At 38.5% G+C, this 19,837-nt stretch overlaps 2 protein-coding genes across 4 annotated transcripts; both read left to right on the forward strand.

Annotated features, from left to right (window-relative positions):
• Nucleotides 1-859: 859 nt before the first annotated feature.
• Nucleotides 860-9,050, forward strand: pgghg (protein-glucosylgalactosylhydroxylysine glucosidase). 2 transcript variants are annotated; one of them, XM_008412102.3, is made up of 14 exons: nt 860-1,050; nt 2,948-3,248; nt 3,325-3,535; nt 4,238-4,673; nt 4,756-4,875; nt 5,368-5,499; nt 5,572-5,683; nt 6,329-6,401; nt 6,929-7,065; nt 7,157-7,290; nt 8,066-8,161; nt 8,236-8,333; nt 8,413-8,636; nt 8,746-9,050. In XM_008412102.3, exons 2-14 carry the CDS (start codon nt 3,005-3,007, stop codon nt 8,820-8,822), a joined length of 2,094 nt encoding a protein of 697 aa, XP_008410324.1. In that variant the 5' UTR covers nt 860-1,050; nt 2,948-3,004; the 3' UTR covers nt 8,823-9,050. The 2 variants fall into 2 exon arrangements, with proteins under 2 accessions (XP_008410324.1, XP_008410325.1); XM_008412103.3 differs by having other exon boundaries at nt 3,004-3,248.
• Nucleotides 9,051-9,476: 426 nt separating this feature from the next.
• incenp (inner centromere protein) lies at nt 9,477-18,878 on the forward strand. 2 transcript variants are annotated; one of them, XM_008412100.3, is made up of 20 exons: nt 9,477-9,894; nt 11,283-11,430; nt 11,531-11,638; nt 11,723-12,342; nt 12,456-12,501; nt 13,063-13,123; nt 13,208-13,343; nt 13,747-13,783; nt 13,943-14,027; nt 14,125-14,262; nt 15,120-15,137; nt 15,765-15,874; nt 15,945-16,065; nt 16,145-16,252; nt 16,522-16,685; nt 17,380-17,500; nt 17,654-17,740; nt 18,125-18,184; nt 18,281-18,437; nt 18,616-18,878. In XM_008412100.3, exons 2-20 carry the CDS (start codon nt 11,291-11,293, stop codon nt 18,789-18,791), a joined length of 2,493 nt encoding a protein of 830 aa, XP_008410322.1. In that variant the 5' UTR covers nt 9,477-9,894; nt 11,283-11,290; the 3' UTR covers nt 18,792-18,878. The 2 variants fall into 2 exon arrangements, with proteins under 2 accessions (XP_008410322.1, XP_008410323.1); XM_008412101.3 differs by lacking the exon at nt 15,120-15,137 and having other exon boundaries at nt 9,482-9,894.
• Nucleotides 18,879-19,837: the final 959 nt, after the last annotated feature.

Raw genomic sequence — 19,837 nt, forward strand, 5'->3', positions numbered from 1 at the left:
TAATGTGCAGATCTAAAGTCTGGGACCCACCTCAGGAAAAGCTCTGTCACCTTGGGGGTTTAAGTTCAGACTTAGACCTGGATATGGATAACAATAGTTTTCAAAGTTCTTGGTTCCTCATAGGAAATCATTTTATTAGAGGTGATAACAGGAGAAATGGTTTTTCATTCTGCCATAACAAAAGTACATGTGTGGAGTTTGCTAAACAGGTCTGCACAAGATATTCTGACGTAAATTTGGAGTTTCAAAAAACTTGCTTTTTTTTCATGTATTCTCTTCACCATATCAGCAGGAAACATTAAAACCTGAAGCAGGATGTATATGAAAGCACCACCTTTCTATAAATTGGTGTGTTTGACCTGCTTGACTAGACCGTTCAGAATATATGAATAAACCTGGATCAAACCCGCCCCGTCCCGCTTCCTCAGTTTCAAATCTTTGCATTCTCTACGACTGCCAAACTCTTAGTCCAGACAGTGTACAAAACAAAGTAGCGGCAGCCATTAAGGCCTTCAAAGCCACTAATTAGCTGCAGACAGGAGAGATTATTTAGTTCAGACTGAGTGACGAGATGAAAACATAAACACTCTTAGTGAGACCTGCAGAGTATTTCTGCTGCCTCTGCCAAGTTATGCCATCCTGCTGCTCAAACTGTAAACACACACACACACACACACAAACACAGCCTTTTAAGCTCACAACACAGTTGAAGTCCAGAGAAGCCATGAAAGAAGGACATTTGAATAAAATCTATGTACACTTTTGAGTCCCTGCTGCACAGCCGGACCTGGATGGGACTGATATTCATCCTCCATGTCAAGTCCATGCCAGGTTTTTCAGAAGACCAAAACTACGTCCAGATTTTCCCTGCAGCACAAAAACAGAAGAGGGGCCTCCTCTTTCTGCAGAGACATAAAACAAACTTGGATCCACTTTATGAACATCTCTGCACTGCTTCTCTTTGTGCCTGTAAAAGCTGAGAGAAATCAGAGCACACAGGAAACATTCTGCAACTCATCATGTAAAGAATAGACGGTTCGGGAACTTCAGGTTGTTTTACCATTTTTTAAATCTGCATTCCTCTTTGTGTTAGAAACAGATCCTTCTTCCTGTTTATGTGAAAATGAAACAATGCAACTTTGCTGATGTACTGTGTTTAGAATAGCTTGATCACTGAGCTGTGAGGAATGTCTTCAAGCTACTTTACAGATACTCTAACCTTTTTCTGCTTTTGCTTATTGCTTAGTCTGCATCTCATTGTATACAATTCATGAAAGCATATGACTGAAGTTTACATTTGGTCATCTTGTGATATTGAAAGGGTCAAAGTTCACGTCCTGTGATTGATCTGGTGTCTTCTTGCTTAATGAGCTAAAAGCAAATAAATACTTGAACATTTCAGAACATCTAACAAAATGTAGGCAAAGATAAGCAGAGTAAATACAAAAAACAGTTCTTAAATTCTTATACAATTCATTTAGGTAAGATGATGGAAAAAAAGTAATTGGCATAAATCAGTTTAGAAAGGTTTAAAACATATTTTCTAAGGTTTTGGGATTCCAGTGAACCACAGTGTGAAGACGACATGGATCAGTGATGAACATTCCCAGGATTCCCAGAAGAAGCTAGAACAACATTTTAAGTTCCGCAGGCTCAGGATCAGTGTTTGTGATTCAACATAAAAAAAAAAAAAATAGACACACAAAAATGACATCCAATCAGAGGTCAATTCAATTCAGTGCATTTATATGACGCCAATTCACAACAAACATTGTCTAAAGGCAATTTACAAAAAAATTATCTCAATTCAATGTAGGCCAAAATCAGCTCAAGGGTTTTTCCCCCCCCATAAAATACCCAGATCAACTTTATTGACTTAGGTTTTCAAAGTTTTTAAGTCCCCACAGCATACAAAGTATAAATATTTTAAAGGAAATAATAAAGCAGCAGGAAAATGTTATTAATGTCTTCACCGCATCATCCGTTTAAGACGTTTAAGACTTTAGATCTGCACATTAGGACATTTATAATCATTCTTAAAAGTGACTATTCTCAGATCCCTTGAGGAAAATAATCTGTGGACAAAGAAGACAAAAGTGGAACCTTTAAATAGTGTGCATTTAGTGTAAAACAAAATAGAATTTGAGATAATAAAAAAAATACTGATTATCAAACATGGTGGTAGAGATTAGATGGTTTGACACCACAAAAGAAGAATGTCTGGTGATCAATTTGACCTTTGGCTCAAAATCACCTGAGTTGTACAACAGAGCACACCAGCAAAACCACTTCTGACTGGCTGAAAAAATAAATAAATTAAAGTCAAAGTCGGATACTGTGGTCTGACCTCCAGTGTAACTAAATTAAAACAATTTGTGTCAAAGAGTGTGCTATCTTTTTCCCCGACAGTAACTTATTGTTAATTATCTCAAACACGAATGCTCAACCATTTATCAGGTCTATGTGACAGTTCATTTTTCACATCATTCTAGCCTGGTTTTGATTTAGTTTTCCCCGTTTATAAAGGAAGTCATCATTTGAAAGCAGTGTTTTGAATTTATTTGTATTTTTGTTAAAATTGGTTTGTTCTTAAACATTTAGGTACAACAAAACATTTTATAAACAAATTAAAATAGAAACGGAACAGAAACAGCCTTTATTGTCCCACAAAGATTAAATTCAGGTTCTCAAAATAAACATTCTTAAAAGTGATTTAAAAAATATATATATATATCATATTATACTGTGCAGTTATTACAAAGAAAAATCTCGGACTTGCAATCCAATGGATGTGCAACTGAGTCAGATGACTTTTCCAAAACTGTACATGATGTGCATTAAACACTGAAAAAAGCTGAACTGTATGTAAAACCTGTAATTTTTAAAATACTTTTCAACCTAACTGCACACATGTCAATCATAATGACTTTAACTGTGGTTTCTTTAGATAAAATCATTCTGCGTCGCTTTCATTAAGTGACTGTGAGAGGCTGATCTCCACAGCATGTCTTGTGACTCGGACCCTTACGTCTTCACCACCGACGCTCTTCCCAGCGACCCCCGTTTCCTCCCTCCTCTTGCAAATGGGCTTCTGGGCTGGAAGGTGTTCGACAGCATCATGCACATGGGTGGTGTTTACAACGGGGAGGCTGGAGACTGCCACAGAGCTGACGTCCCCTGCCCTCTGGCTGCGAAGATTGAGACAGAGGAACCTGCCCAGCACAACTACACCCTGGACACCCACACAGGTAGCCTGAGCGGGAGTAGGTGATGGTGTGTGTTTGTTTCTTTTTTTTTTTTTTTATGTTTTCCTCCCATCTTCAGGTATTTTCTCCCACACTCTGAGCTCAGCCAGTGTGACTGCCTCGCAGTCTCTATACTGTCACCGTTTCTACGCCAACATCTTGGTGATGGAGGTTCTGTTGGAGCGCCGAGTGACCTCAGAGGAGCCAGTTGTAGTTAATCTAGTCAGTTCATTCGACCCTCACAGCAAAGACATCCAGTTTGAGTCTTCTCCTGACTACAAAGGTGGAAGGTGAGGTTTTGGCATGTTTTTACTCCGTAGCAGTGGCTGTTTGTATGAACTTAACATTATTTATTAAATTTACTCAGTTGCATTTACTTGAAGAATTTTTTCAAAAATATGTAGCTTTAGGAGTATTTTTTTAATTACTTTTTACTTTTATATGAGTAATTTTACTATGAAGTATCACTACTTTTACTTAAGTAAAATTTGTGGATATTTCTGTTCACTGTGAGTAACTTCAATGAATGAAGAACAAGCTTGTTTTAATCACAATATTGCTGGACTCAGACACACACTTGCAATTTTTGTTAAAGTTTCTAAAGTTTTATATTGAAATAAATTAATTTGGAAAATATTTTTGCCTGATTTTGTCAATTTATTGTATTATTTGTATGAACTGTTTTCATTTTGGTCTTTAAAACACCAAAATTTCTACATAATTTTACATTTTGGTCATCTGATGATGTCATTATAAGTATTAAATGATTGATGTTTTGACCAGTTACTCAGTGACTGAGTAGACTTTTTTTTACCAAATACTTTTTTTTAACTTTTAAATAATATCTTGGACCCCTTGTATTTTACTCTTACTTGAGTAAAAATATGTTGAAGTAGTAAAATCTACCAACCTCTGGTTATACCAACTGAAAACGTTGAACTGAAAACATTCAAGTGGTTTTAGAAATGTTACGGTTCATACTGTCCCTCCAGGCATATTCAAGGACAAACGGCGAAAGCTGAATTCCCAGGCGGCTCCTGTCCCACAGTCCACCTAATCTGGACCCCTGTGCCTTCCACTGTGTCGCTGCCACCGGAGCAGACAAAAGCTCGCTGGGGATTCATCCTGATCGTGGCCAACAGCTTGGAAGCTGCTAAGTCCAGCTACGACGAGGGCCTGAACCTGATGGAGACTGGAAACCTGCGACCGTCTCACGAGAAGGCCTGGAAGGAGTTGTGGTTGCAGAGCAAAGTAGAGGTCACGGGGTCCGAGACCCTCAGCAAAGCTGTTGTTGGCTGCATGTTCTACCTCCTGAGCGCCTTCCCGTCCATCCATGACACCTCCAGCTGTTTCGGGGGGTTGAGTCCAGGTGGGCTCTCTAACGGCGGGGACGGCCAGGATTACTGGGGTCATGTTTTTTGGGATCAGGTGAAGCTCCAGAAAGTTGATTGCAGCTTGTTTATTTGCTATGCTGTCCATATCACACAGTATACCTCTTTTTTTCTGACAGGATGTTTGGATGTATCCAGGGATAGCGCTGTTCTACCCGAAGCTCGCCCGATCCGTGCTGGAGTACAGAGTTGGGACGATAGACGGTGCAAAAGACAACGCCCAGAAGCAAGGCTACAAGGTACATTAATTAAGCAATGCTAAGCCTGGAGGGGGCACAAGTAAAGCCTGGCGGCCCGCCAGGCTTATAATATACTGGGGGAAACCCTGCTTAAAATCTAACCTAAAGCGTAAAAAATAAAATACAACCAATGAGACATTTTTATTATTTACTTGGCTAAAATGGAGAACGATGGAGTGAGAAATGGGAAAGGAAGTAAGGAAGTGAGGGAGGAAGAAAGGAAGAGCAGTAGGGAAGGAAGAAAAAGTAGAGAAGGGAGGACAAGTTTTGAAAAAATGAAAATTAGAGAGCGAGGAAAGACACAATATTTAGACAACCAGGTTGGAATAAAGTCAGACCCATTTTCTATTTTATGTTCAGACAAGGAAAATGATGAAATCAAAGCTTTCCGAGGCAAAGGAATCCTGCTGAATGCAGCTCAGGTTCCAGATTTCAACAGTGAAAAACAACAACATTGTCTGAGTCTTCTAAAGCACAGATGCTATCTTCCAGGGGCTGAAGTTCCCATGGGAGAGTGCTGTGTCAGGGAGAGAGGTGTGTCCGGATGACATTTATGGGCAACAAGAGATTCACATCAACGGAGATGTCACGCTGGCCTTCCAGCACTATCTCTACCTCACTGAGGTAACGACCACTTACCCCTACTTCCCATCACGTTTTCTGCCTCTGAGAAGTTGACTGAGCTCCTTGTTGCAGGATCTGTCCGTGTTCACAGAGGGAAAGGGAAGCGAGGTGGTTTTTGGGGTGGCTGATTACTGGGTTTCCAGGGTAAAGTGGAACCCTGACGACCAGAAATATCACCTGTTGGGTAAGAATAAAGAAGCTACCTGCTGCATTAAAGAGATCCAAACTGCAGAAGCCCTGGTGATTTTGTGTTTGAATTATTATTTGGCATAACATTGCTTTAAAAGAACCAGAACTCAGGTTCTGTCATATTATCCAATTACTGTAATGGTGAAGAATTTGTGAATGTGCACATCTACTTGAATGATAACCTAAATACATTGAATTAAATGATGATTGGACTAAAATCCAATGCAGAAACCTGTTAACTGCTACCCATCATGATTCATTTGAATTACAAGAAAAAGCATAAATTAAATGAAATTACTTTGAATTTTTCTGGCCCTTTTCTCCATTAATATTCTGCTGAACTTTTTTTTTAACTGGACATGTGTTTCTGGATTATGTAAAATTACTATTATTGTATGTATGGTATGGTAATTTTAAACAGAAATTAAGTATTTGGATGCCTTATTTATTCTTGCAGAAGGTTTCATAACTTGGAAAAATTGCAACTGGAAAACCCATTTTGCATGCATTAATAGATTCAACTTAACATGTTATAGAAATATATGCTCATCACAATTTAATGTGCTTTGCATAAATTAATTGTTTTATTTATAATACATTTAATGAATACTTGCAACATTCTTCTCTTTTTTGCATGTAGGTGTTATGCCACCAGATGAATATTACTACAACGTCAACAACTCGGTGTACACCAACACAGTGGCCAAACTCAGGTATTTGTGTTAGAGTTTAGACATTATAAGAGATGACGCTGCCTGCATTCATTGGCACTCTGGTAAAAGCCTGCAGAAAGCTTTGTCTCAAATCTGAACATTAAAAAAATATATGTATAATAAATGGGGAAATAATAAGAAATATTTGTTATATTCAAAATTCCCTCAGTGATTGACTTCCCTGTAAAAGCTTCAAAATGAAATGTAGCTGAAACCTTTTTGTCATTTAAGCTTTAGTTTGATCAGAATCATTTTAGTAATCCATGACTTACTGTTTCACTGGGTATAAATATGTGGCAAATGAGTCAACAGGCCAAAACGGGACAGAAAAATCAGGCAAATGTGTGTTTGTCTTCATAACTGAAAATTTCTGACAAGAAAAGTTGTTTCTACCGAGTTGTTTCTTCTGTAGCAAAATGAAGTTTCTTTTCACATGTTTACCAGGACAGTCAAAGAATGTGAAGATTGCTTTACATTACAGATTAGGTCATGAATATTATTCGAAAAAGTAGTTTCTCCTCTCTTAGTCTGCAGTTTGCTGTCGAGTTGGCTGATCTTCTCCAACACTCGGCTCCAAAAGAGTGGCAGGAAGTGGCCGAGCGCATCGAAATACCTTTTGACCAAGAGTTGCAGTACCATCCTGAGTATGATGGCTACAGTAAAGGTTGAAGTTTGTGCCTCTCTCACACCAAACCAGGAAAAAAGGATCCAAAATTCTGAAAACATCCAAACCTTCTGCTGTTTGTCACACACAGGTCAACCGGTGAAACAGGCAGACACAGTTATGCTGGGGTATCCCCTCGGCCTGCCGATGCTTCCGGAGGTCAGGAGGAATGATCTGGAAGCCTACGAGCCGGTCACAGACCCAAACGGACCGGCCATGACGTGGGTGAGTTAGGCTCAAGGAGTTGTATACGTTCAGCACACATTTTACAAGCTCCTTTACAAATATGAACAGTGTTTTGGAAAGGCATTCATACCTTTTGAACTTTTTCTTATTTTGGCACCTTCCAACCATAAACTTCAAGGTATTTTATTGGGATTAAACTTGATAGACCAACATAAAAAGGATTTATGTTAGAACGGTTTACATGTAAAAATCTGAAAGATGTAATGTCCATTTGTATTCACCACATAAATAAAATCATCTTCAACTAGTTACCTTCAAAAATCCTTTTGCTACTATTTAACTCTGTGATAAAGAGACTCTCTTGTTAAAGACATAAGATGGTGAAAACAAAGAAACACATCAGACAGGTCAGGGAGAAACAAGGGATGGAGGTGAATGTAGGATAATCCTGAAAAAACATGAGATTGTGGTGGAAGCATATAAATTATCCTAAACACACAACCAGAGCTGTAATGAAATGGAATATATCCAATCACATTTGATTTTCTAGTTAAAGCTTAGACCTAAATTCAACTGGGAAAACCAATAATCACATACCCCCAAACAGTTGTGTTGATTTGGGGTGTTGGTAATTATGTTTGCAAAAACTTTTAAAATTTGTATATAATTTTCTTTCCACTTAGAATATATGCGTTACTTTATGTTGGCATCCAATATAAAAAGCTTTAAAGTTTGTGGCTGTAAATGTTGAAAAATACGTCCACAACGTAGCGTTCTAAGTTTTGAACAAATGAATTTTCCTTTCCATCTGCAGGGTATGTTTGCAATAGGCTGGCTGGAGCTGGGCGAAGCTGAGAAAGCTCAACGCTTACTTGAAAAGTGCTTCAAGAACATCCAGGGGCCGTTTCAGGTACGCAGAGGGACTCGCACACCCCCGTTACACCAACAGTGATTCAGTGAATACTTCATCACTTCTCTTCACAGGTATGGAGTGAATCATCAGATGGCTCTGGAGCGGTAAATTTCCTCACAGGTATGGGAGGATTCCTGCAGGCTGTGCTGTTTGGGTACACGGGTTTCAGGTCAGTTATTTATCCCTCCAACATGCTCAGATGATCATATGTCTACTGACGGTGTTTGAAAGGCTTCACTGTTTTTTAGAGTTCAGAAAGAATGCCTGGCCTTCGCCCCGATGCTTCCGGATGAGATCTGTGAACTGTGTGTCCGTGGCATCAACTACCTGGGCAATCAGATGGACTGGCTGCTCAGGAAAGATGATGTCTGCGTCATACTCAGAGAACAGACTGGCAGAGCTGGAAACACTAATCCTCATAAGCTGCAAGTTGTCCTGAAGGCATCAGGAGCTAAAATCCCTCTAAAGCCAGGTACCACACAAGCAGTGACATGCAGCTAGTTTGTGTTTCATTAAACAAGCATTGAAGTTAGAAACATAAAATGTCTTTGTCTTTGAATACGTCACATTTGTCATTTCAGGACAGCCAGTCACTTTTCCTCGAGAAGCAGGCTGTATATGTAAAATGGATCCCCCGTCTTCCTGCTGGCCGCTTTGAAACACACGCCTTGTCACTCCTCCTCATCATTTCATTCACAGACAAATATGCAGTTGTTACATCTGTGATGTTTTATGTGTTCAAATTTTCAACAATAAACATGGAAAATGATTGATTATATTATAAAGGAACAATAAAAGATCCTATTTTGAACGTTTTTTTTTGCCATTGTCACAAATGATCTTGCAAATGTCATGTTGTTTAATTAAAAAGGAAACATGAAACATATTTTAATGCTGTTTCTTAAATTACATCTATGTTTAAAGATATTTTTTTTATTCATAAACAAAGGTACACTCAGGATTAAAAAAGAATCCCAGCTGGGTAATTAAATATGGATTTTCACAGCAGTATTTCGCCAAAATAATTTTTTTTAATGTGAACCGAAGAGAAAAAAAACATGCCTCTTCTGTTTTGTATATATTTATATTAATAACTCACAAGAGGCACAAGAATGAAGTGGATCAGCTGGTGGATTCAGCCTTATACTATGTCACTGAGTGACAGAGGCAGATAAGGCAAAGAGAAGAAAGAATTGAAAAAGTATTTTGGATTGTTCTAATGTATTAGCGAAAACAACTTTGTCACTGTGCCATAAACATGTGCAAAAATGTCGTAAGAGGCACACGAAAAATTCTAACCAGCGATTGGTTGATTTAAATCTGTCCGTAAGCCGTAAACCCGCCCTAAGGTTCCGCATTGTTTATATTGTATTCCTTCAGACCCCGCCGCTGCCACTCCCCGCATACTTCGCTGCTTGCTATTTGCAAGGTTAACTCCGCTCATCCTGGATGTCACGGTGTAAACATCGACCCACTCGACAAAGCTGTTTTGCTCTGTGATTGGTTGCCGTGCCGTGGTTTGAACAAGTTAAAAACGGTTTCAGCGGGTTATTGGGAGAATAGCTGTTGTCTTCCCTCACTTCTAGGGCCGAAATATTTACACGCAAAAATAGGGATTATTAGTTCGTTTTTATTTAGTGCAGATATGCGATTGATTTAGTTTTTTTTTAAACTATAAATAACAGACCAACGGTCTCCGGTGACGTTTTAAAGAAACACGGATACTAAAGGTAAATCTTTATGCTTGTCGATTTTTGTAAACGTTACGTGGCTAACATTTTAACGTTGGTGGTTTTTGGAGTAGGAAGAAATTCAAACGTTAAAGCTAGTGTTACTTACACATTAAAGTCTGTTTCTTTTCTCAGTTAAAATGCATGTGTTTGTAGTTTTAGCTATGATTTTCTTACAAATCTCCCCACCCCCAAGCTAGCATGCTGCACTTTGAGACCAGTAGTTGCTATTGTTAACTTTACTCACGTCATTTTTTTTTCTACGTGTTTCAAACGTATTGATGCCATCTACGCGTTAATCATAGGTGGAGGTGCAAAACATTCCAAGTGTTGTTATCGTCGAACATACTGTGTGTGAATTGACGCCACAGCAGGTCCAGGTTATTTTTGTGCGTAGTCGCTTCCGGAATTTTGCATAACATGTTTGGACGTTTTAAAATATAACGTTTAATAACTATAAACATAAATCTCTTATTTATAGACCATCGTGAAAATATATGAGCTGAACATCAGAGTTTAGTTCAAATGTTTATTTTTGGACGTAAGGTAAAATTCCACTTTTACAACATTTAAGTTTCATGATCACTGTTGTCACTCATTTAGAGAGGAGGTTTTGTCATTGTAACATAAAAACAAAAGTGCAAACAACATGATGTACATAGTATAGCATAAGTATAGCAATATTATTAGCTGTATGCTAGTTAAATACAGATCTAAGGCAGAACAGTAAGCAAAGAGACAAAATGGTGATGAAAAAACAGTTCAGCACTAATTGAAAGGTATTGTTTTACTTCAGGGTTTAAGGAGCTTGAACATTTTTATTTATTAACGGACAAAGGAATTTACGATATCTTTTTACTCTTCAGTTCGAAAATATTTTTTCTCTTTTGCATTTTTTAGAGAAATACAGTTAAATCCAAGCATACTCTCACTTCATTAGATTTAGTTATTTTAGATCAACAAAATGTATTCCTGATTGAAATGTGTCATGTCTCCCAAAAGATGAGTAGAAATAAAAACTACATTCAACCAAAAGAGTGCAGATTATGAAGCCTGTATACTATATATTGCCCTTCAATAATCATTGGATTTACATAGAGAAGATGGGCACATCCGACTACCTGATGCAATAGTTCACTCCTCCTTTATGCTAAGGAAATGGGGAAGAGATGGGCCAGTGGAGTTGAGCCGTTTTTCATCCAGTGTCATCAGTAGAAAGGGAAAAGGGCAGGAAGAAATGATAAAGCCGATTAAATTAAAATGAGGTCGATCATTTTCATTCATCATGTGATTAATTGATTTATTGCGACAGGCCTAGGCTTACATTCTGCGAAAGAGTATGCAATCCGGTCAGCAGTTTTAATAATAACTCGATCTTCTCCCTTTAGCTGCCGCCATGAACTCCGTGCTGCCGTCTGTGCGCTCCCTCACGGAGATGTTTGTGGGAAAGACGCAGGAATTCGTCAGTGAGATTGAAAATGTCCACATGGTTTGGCTCGAAGAGATACAACAGGAAGCAAATCGCATGTTCTCTAGGTAGGCTTGCCTTAGTGCAGTGAAGGTCTGCTAAATGGATTCTTGTCAGGTTTTTTTTTTTTTTTTTTTGATGCATCTTTCTCTCTCCATTTGTTTTCAGAGACTTTAATGCTGAACCAGAACTGATGCCGAAAACGCCGTCACAGAAAAAGAACAGTCGCCGGAGGCGGGTGTCTGCAGGGCACCAAGAGGAAGGTCAAGCAAGGAGGTTTGTTTGATCATTTCTTTTTAGGAAGGGTCTGAAATCATTTTGTACCTGTGTCTGTGGCAACCTTTTGTGTCTGTGGTGCAGGTTCTCAAAGGGAAAGCGTAGCAATCTTCGTGGGTCATCTGTTAAATCCTTGAACTTGATTCTTGAAGAAGAAGCGATCTCTGAGGTCTCAACCTCCAAGGCTAGTAACCCTCCAAAACCAAAACGTGCAACTCGTAAAAACAAACAGACGCAGCCTGAAGATGCAGACGAGAGCTTGTCATCCAGTGACGGCAGCAAGCAGGAAGAGGTGCAGAACAAGAAGCCAGAGCTGGTTAAGGAAGAGGCCGAAGTTCAGAAAGTAAATAATACAGAAATCAAATCTGACGACGCAAGCGGCGTTTCTCAGTCTCCTCCGAAGAGTCTTTTACCGGAGTTGGTCGTCAAGATCTCAGCAGAGGACCGCTTGTCTGCCGAACTTGCCAGTAAGCCAGAGGCGTCTCCGGGTCGTACGGCTACAAAGATGGCGATAGCTGCAGCTGATCGGCGGTCAAAGCGGAGCTCTGCACGCTGCACCCTCAAACTGCGCCACTCACTGGCTGGTCTTCGGCACAGTAAGACACAGGAATCCGTTCGCCGGGCTTCACGCCGCTCTATGCTCAAGAGGAAGTCTACTCGAATGGGCACCTCTACAAGCAGCAGCAGCAGCAGCAACACTGGTGGTGAGTCATTTATCTCCCAAATGCAGACATCTTCAACCGATTCTTCCTCACTTTGATTAAACTTCTTTCTCATCTTTTATTTATTTATTTTTTTATTTTTTTTTTGTGCTTAGGAGCAAACTCCTCTATGGACACTGCTGAGGAGGATAATGAGGAAGTGTGAGTAAAGCCACTTTCTTTGTATTTAATATCAATTTTTCATTTGGGTAAATTTACATTCTTTTGTGCATTTACAGTTGTAGGAATGGAAATGACTTTAAGGTTAAAAAGATGGGGATTCACAGTTCTGTTTTAAAATCTGAGCTGATGTTTCTCAGAAATTGCATAAATCACAAAAATGTGTGCAAATTGACTTTTGATTGATGAGGGGGTTTTTTTTCCCATCTGGTGGAAATGAATCTTCTCATTAAGGATTAAAATCTGCTTTATATTTTTATGTGCCTATTACATGTTGTGTTTATGAACTGCAAATGGTGGAAAATCCTAGTCCAAATTCATTCAACACATTTGGTTTGGAGCCTATAAGTTTATTCACATCATATTTGCCTCATGAATAATTAAAATGTTACATGTTCTTTCTATGCTTTGTAAAGATTCCTGAAGTACCACCAGTGGTACAATAGAACCATGGTTTACTTGTCTTTTTGTAATCTACCTTTGTCCACCAGATGCTGGAATTGAATTCCTGAATCTTATTTACAATTTTATTCATTTTCGCAGCAAAACGGAAGCAGAAACTGAAGACGCCGTTGATGACTTGCCGGAAAGTGAAGTGTCAGAGGTAGCTTTTCTTTGTTTACTGTGTTTAACTTATTCCTTTGAGTTGTCTTCTATGTAATTTCTTTCTCTCTTTCCATCAAACAAGCCTGGAAGGAGTCGCGGCGTCCCTGTGCCTGCTGTTGAGCGTGTGACTCGCTCTGTAGCTGCCAATTCTCCCAAACTGGCTCCCCCTCCGCTGTTTAGCTCTCTTGTTAAAATGAGCACTCCTGCCAAAAAGTCTGGTATGAGATCCTGTCATATTTTTGTTTTTAATCTGTTGATTATGATTTTCACTGCAAAAAACCCCCACAAATTCTTAAAATATTTTTGTCTCCTTTCTAGTGCAAGTATCTTGAAATTGAATAAGACAAAACTAACTTACAAAAAACTTTAATCTGCTTCTGTAACTAGTGCTTTTATGTCAGTCAGTAGTAAAGAATTGTTGACTTGAAACAATCTCCTATATCTTGTTGAAAAGTCACTTGTACATTATTTGTATCTTGGGTGTAATGAGATAGTTGCACTAGAAACTAGACCAAAAATACTTGAGGATTAGGATTTTGTGTTTTTGAGGCGTTGCTCAAACACACGCAGCTTTTTGGATGGTATTAAATTGATGTTTGCATTTTTTTTTTTTTCTTTCAGTGACTGCTGCTAGGAAACAAAGCCAGGCAACTCGAAGGTGTGTGTGTGTGTGTGTTCAGTTTTAGTGTGACGTGGTGTTTTAACACTTGGACTTGGGTATTGTCCCAATTGGCAGTAGTGTCATGTTAGCAATACCAAAGACATGTTAAGCATATATATGCAAATTGACTTAGCATTTTTGTTTTCCTCTCTTTAGCTCGAGGCTCAGCTCAAAACGAAAGGCCCCAGATACTGAGGAGAGCCCCTCGAAGCGCTGCTCTCCCCCAAAGAAAAGCCAAAGTGTACGACGCAACAATCTTATTGGTGTGGTTTTTAAACTATTAAGTGGGCTTATTACTGAAGTAATGCATGGAACATTGTCTTCTCTCCAATATATAGACCATCAAGCCGTACATGAGATCTTTTCTTCACACCGTGAATAAGAATCAGATGCTGATGATGACGCCTGGCTCCACTGGCCGAAACGCCGTGATAAAATCCTTTATCAAACAGACCACTCCTCTGAAAGATCCTAAAGTAAGTTTCCGTCTCACTGACGGTGCCAGATTAACACAGACTGATGCTACTGAACTGTTTCACCACTGTTGTGATTTCTGATTGTATAAAGAACCGGTAAAACTTTACTTGTCCTCAAAGGCTAATTCACTTATTACGTTACAGCAACTGGGCAATTCAAATAACTTTACATGACATAAACAGCAGACATTGTTATAAAGGAAAAGAATATGGATTTGCAAAACAGACTAAAATTAACGATCCAGTTATCAACCAATGGTAACTGTTAGCAAGTGGTTATTAGCCTAAATTTGAAAAAAAAATTTCAGTTTTCTGGAAAATCTTTTTTTTCCAGATTTGTGGTGCATATTAAGCTGAATGCTGATTCTCCATGTTTGGTTCTGATTGTGGGGATCCACAGCAGACCTGAGTGGTCTGTAAGGCTGATGCAATAACAGATCTTTGTCATATTTTAGTGCTAATCCTGTCAGTGGTTTCTAAACCAGCTAACGTATTTTAAAGTCTGTCCTCTGAGATGCAGGGAGCCGGTGTAAGTACTTCAGAACTGAGCTGATGTTCTGTCCTATTCGTTTTAGTGGGAATGCAAACAGCAGCGTTCTGATTGACATTTGGGCAGACCTGTGAAAAGACTTTTACTAATAAGTTTTGACTTGACCTCTGAGGTGATATCCCATCTTGTCCAGTCAGAAGAAATCAAACAAATTCTTCATTATGAGTTGAGTGCATCTCATCACTGAAGTTGGAGTCTGTGTGTTTCCTAAACAAGAGAAAATGACAACCTTGAGATGCTATTAACATTTGTGCCAGTTTGCTTTAGCTGCAAAATTTTGGCTTAAATGTTTTTGTTTCTTCCTCAGATAAACATGGGGATTGTGGTAAGTGTCATGCTAAAGCACTGTCTGTAGGATCGGGTGGTGTCTTAACAACCGTAGTGTGAAGGATCAAACTTGGAGAAACTAATTTATTCTTTGTGCTGAAAATGAGGCTAAAAGTAAACCCCAAACAGTGAAATGAAAACGCTGTTTAAGTGTGGAAGGAGCTGAAAATGGATACGTTTTTTTCCATTAGGTTGATTTATTAAAAAGGAATATTTCACCATTAGCTGTATTTTGTCACACAGATCAGTTCACTGTGGGTCTTTGGGGTGTGTGTGTTTTAAATCTGTTTATTATAGTTTTATTCTAATTTTTAAAACTGCTTTAGTGCCCGTTCTGTGCCAGCAGGTGGAGACAAAGTCAACAGGAACAATAAAATCCTGTTTACCATTCCTCTTAGTTGCTCTGAAGTTTTGGGTGTCCAAAATGTAACTCGTGTTTCTAACTCACTGGTTGTTTTTTTTTTTTTTTTCCTTCTCACAGCCATCTTAATGTTTATCAATAAAATCACTAACTCTTTAAAACTTGCATCTAATTGTAACTCTTTGCCTTTTATATTTCTGATAATCAGTTTTATATATATATATATATATATATATATATTTTATTTTTTTTTCCTTCTTTCAGACCAAGGAGCGTTACAAGCTGGAGGCTCTTAGAAGGAAGCAGGAACAAGAGGAAGAAAGGATGAGGAAAATGGAGGAAGAAAAGAAGAAAAAGCAGGAAGAGCTGAAGAGGTGGGCGGAGTAGTTGCTTTTGGGCAAGATGTTTTTATTCAAATTTAACTCTGAAAATCTGTTTTCACAGGAAAAGGGAAGAGAGGATAAAAAGAGTGTTTGAGGCAAAAGTAAAGGAAGAGCTGAGGGAGGAAGAGAAGAAAAAGAAGATTGAACAAAAGATGGCTCAAATTGATGAGAAGAATGATAAAGTATGCAAAAGGTTTGGTGGCTCTTCATTTGCTCTTAGATTCGTTAATACTCACTTTATTTATTTCTTTGCCTGCACAGCGTCAGGCTGAGGAGAAAGCTAAAAAGAAACTGGCAGCAAAGCGTCAAGAAGAGCTGGAGCAAAAGAAAAAGCTAGAAGAAGAAGCTAGAAAGAAAAAGATTCAGCAGGTGAAAAGTTTTATCCCTGTAATTTGCTAATTTACTGACATAAATATAGCCTTTTTTGTTTTTCTTTAATCACCCAACTGAAATGTTTATAAACTTACTGTATACAAAATGTTTAAAAACCGTTTCGTTTTGGCAATTATGCACACAAGGTGCATGATAAAATGGACAATTTAATCCACATGACAAAAGGAATATTATTCACCTTCAACATTCTTATACATTTTTGGAGGATGCAAAAATAGTTAATGTCACCTGCACTTGAAACTCAGGAGGAGGAGGAGAAACGGCAGCAGGAGTTGGCCGCCAAAAGGAAAGCGGAGGAGGAGGAGCAGCAAGCTCGCAAAGCTCGGGAGCGCCAGAGGGAGCAAGAACTGGAACTGGAGCGGGAACGGCAGGCTGCTGCAGCTGCTGCAGCAGCAGCTGCAGCTGAAAGGTCTGTTGGAAATGAGTGACTGCAATTATTGGTATTGGTTCAGGAAAAATAAATACTAAACCATGTAATTGGTAAAATAAAAGATATGAAATTTAAATTTCACTCTGGGATAGGCCTATAGGTCACAATAACAAATTTTGCTTCATGATAAATTGCGATGAATGATATTGTTGTTTAGAGGCCATTTTAAAGTGATGCACTCATGTTGACATAATAATGCAGGTACTCAAAACCAGTAAACTTTAATTTTGTAAAGAACTCTTTAACAGTGGATCTGGAAAATGTTCTAAATGTCCTGTAAACAAAATTGCTCTTCAACAAATATCAATCATCAGAATAAAAATTGGAGCTCATTTTACTTATCATGCAGTCAATTGATTAATTGCTTACTGCAACGATTAATCACAGTAAGTAAGACGGTACCATCGCAGTCTTACTCTGGGATGGAGCCGTTTATTCCATACATCAAAGAATGCTGGGACTTTTTTTAAAAATACATGTATAAGTTGGCCCACGTAATACAGCAGTTGAGATGAAGTGACATTTTTAATATTCAAGTTCAGATTAACTTCACGATTTTTTTTTCTCTCCTTTTTTTTTTAATGGCAAATGGGTCAAGATACACATTGAATTTACCTGAGATATTGTATCAGACATCAGGTTGTAATTGCCTCTTTTTTTTCTGTGTTTGCAGAGAACGGTTAGAAAAAGAAAAGGCTCTTGCTTTACAGCGTGAGGTAGAGAGAGCAGCCAGAGAAAAAGAAAAGAGAGAGCTGGAGGAGCGAAGGAAAGCATTGGAAGACAAAAGGAAACTGGTAAGAAATGGTTTTTGTTATGCTTTCAGGCCAAATCAAAAAAAATTATTTTATTGTGAAGACTGGACTATTGGCATTCAAATTTCTACACTAGGGAAAATGCTTTCTTTTTTGTGCACTGGAAATATTTGACACTTCTAAAAATGATTTCAGGAGGAGCAGCAGAGGCTGGCTGCAAAAGAGAAAGCTCTAAAAGAGAGGGAAGAGGCGAAACAGAGAGAAGCTGCTGCTGAGGCACAAGTAAGCTGACGGGCAAGAATCTGGTGGAAAATCCTTCTAAATTATAGTTTTGTGATGCAAAATCATTAAATTGAGATGGTTTTTGTGCATTTATGCATTTCGTCATTGATCTTACAAACTCAATATTTTTTTCTGTCCTCTCACTTGTATTAAATAAGTTGGTGAATAAAACAGTTGACCTTGAGGAAAGCATCACTCAAATTTAGAGCTTGCATTCACTCATTCAGTGATTGCAAGCTAAGAACAAAACATAACGGTTTTTTGTTTTTCTTTTAACCCGTTTTATACTGTCAGTTTTCATGCAACTTGCATGTAATTTTTTTTCCTGACCTACTGTTGTCTTTATTTTTGTGGTTTGTTTGTTTTTTTTTTTCTTTCTCCCAGTGCTCTGTAATGAAAACGCCCATCGGAAAGGCTGGTCTGAATGTTACTGTGGACATGCCGGTATTTCTTTAAACATTTTTGACACGTTTTCTAAAAGCCTGACTTGTACTTTTTGTCATCAAGCCTCATTGTGTGCTTTCCGCTTTCCCCCTGCAGGAAATGTCACCTCAGTCGTACACCATCACTCCTAAAGGCGGAGATAAGAAGCTGATTATTTCAAAGAATCCACAGAATTACGGAATGGACCAGAACAGCGACGATTCAACAGACGATGAGTCTGCCCCGAGAAAACCCATTCCCGCCTGGGCCGGAGGTGTGTGCAACCCAGTTTGGGTATTTACATTGCAGGGTAGAAATTTAAAAGCAAGAACCCCATTTTTGTCTTTGGTACAACCAGTGTAGGGGTTTCTAAATATTATTGTGGTGCTTCTGTACATGGTTATATGCCATTTCAAAACTGACTTTTTTTTTTTTTCCTTCCACTTTTCCAGGTGCCAATCTGGAGCAACTAATTATGAAGCAGTACTTCAATCCTATTGATGTGGATTCCATCTTCCAGCCCATTGAGCCACCCAGACTGGAGGACATATTTTACAAAAGCAAGCCACGTTACTTTAAACGCACCAGCTCTGCAGTGTGGCACTCGCCTCCAGCTGGCAGGAAGTGAGACCTTTTTAACTGAGAGCAGTGTGGTGTTTGCTGCTGTATTAATTTTTTTTTGTTATCTGTTTCAAATAAAGTTTTTCCAGTGTAATTTGTTTGTCTTTTAGAGGTTTTCTAGTAGTGAGAAAATATGATTTGGTGCTAGTTTGAGTTAGTAATGTAAGGGGGGAAAAAAAACAAAACGCATGCAGTACTGAGAATGTTGGAAAGTTGTTTTGCCTGGTTGCGTTTTTAGGCCCAAGCAGTGAAATCACTGCAAAGGCCTATTGTAGTTGCGCTGCTGTGATTCTTCCGTCAAATTAATTGGCTTTTTAGAAACCGACCCACCAAAGTTGGTGGTGTGCGAGAAATTACTTTGATGGATGCTTTGGAACATTACCATGCATAAAAATCTTGGTCTTCTAGAAAGATGTAGACTTTGTCCTGCACCACTGCTTGAAGAAAGTGTCTTTTAAAAACTAGCAGTAAGTTTGGGAGTTCATTTTTTTCAACCTAAAAAATCACCAGAACCTCCAGCTTGCAAGCATCTGATCACATTTGAGTCTTCTCAAATCTTTGGCAGTTAACTTTTTTTTTTTGTCAGCATGTTTCTTGTAACCATGTTGACCATTTGCAGCAAAACTGGCCAATTTTGCCTGAGGAAAAGAATCTGCCCAATAATTATGAACACCTTGGTGTTGATCTACTGATCCCACCTTAAATATCTGGAGGTTATAGTGCTTGGTCTGTTTTTCTTATAACAAACTTCATGCTGAATTAATTTGTTTACTTGTTTAGTTTGTAAAATTCAACCAAAAGACTAATGGCTATGCTTTTTATACATGTGGAAATTATTTGACTGCTTTTGGTGGCGTCTTCACCTCAAATAAATTGAGAACATCACTGATTGGTGTTGCCTTTGATATTGGAATCTGATCTAAAACATTTTAGGGTGACGTTTTACATTATTCTGCAAAGCTTTCACATCAAGGGGAAAAAACGCTGATAACTCGGTGCTACTTTCAAGTCACCTCGGAAGAGGCATACGTGACCCTGTTTTTAAAAACCATT

The sequence above is a fragment of the Poecilia reticulata genome, chromosome 6 (assembly GCF_904066995.2).
Source record: "Poecilia reticulata chromosome 6, P_reticulata-male-v2, whole genome shotgun sequence".
NCBI classification, from domain to species: Eukaryota; Metazoa; Chordata; class Actinopteri; order Cyprinodontiformes; family Poeciliidae; genus Poecilia; species Poecilia reticulata.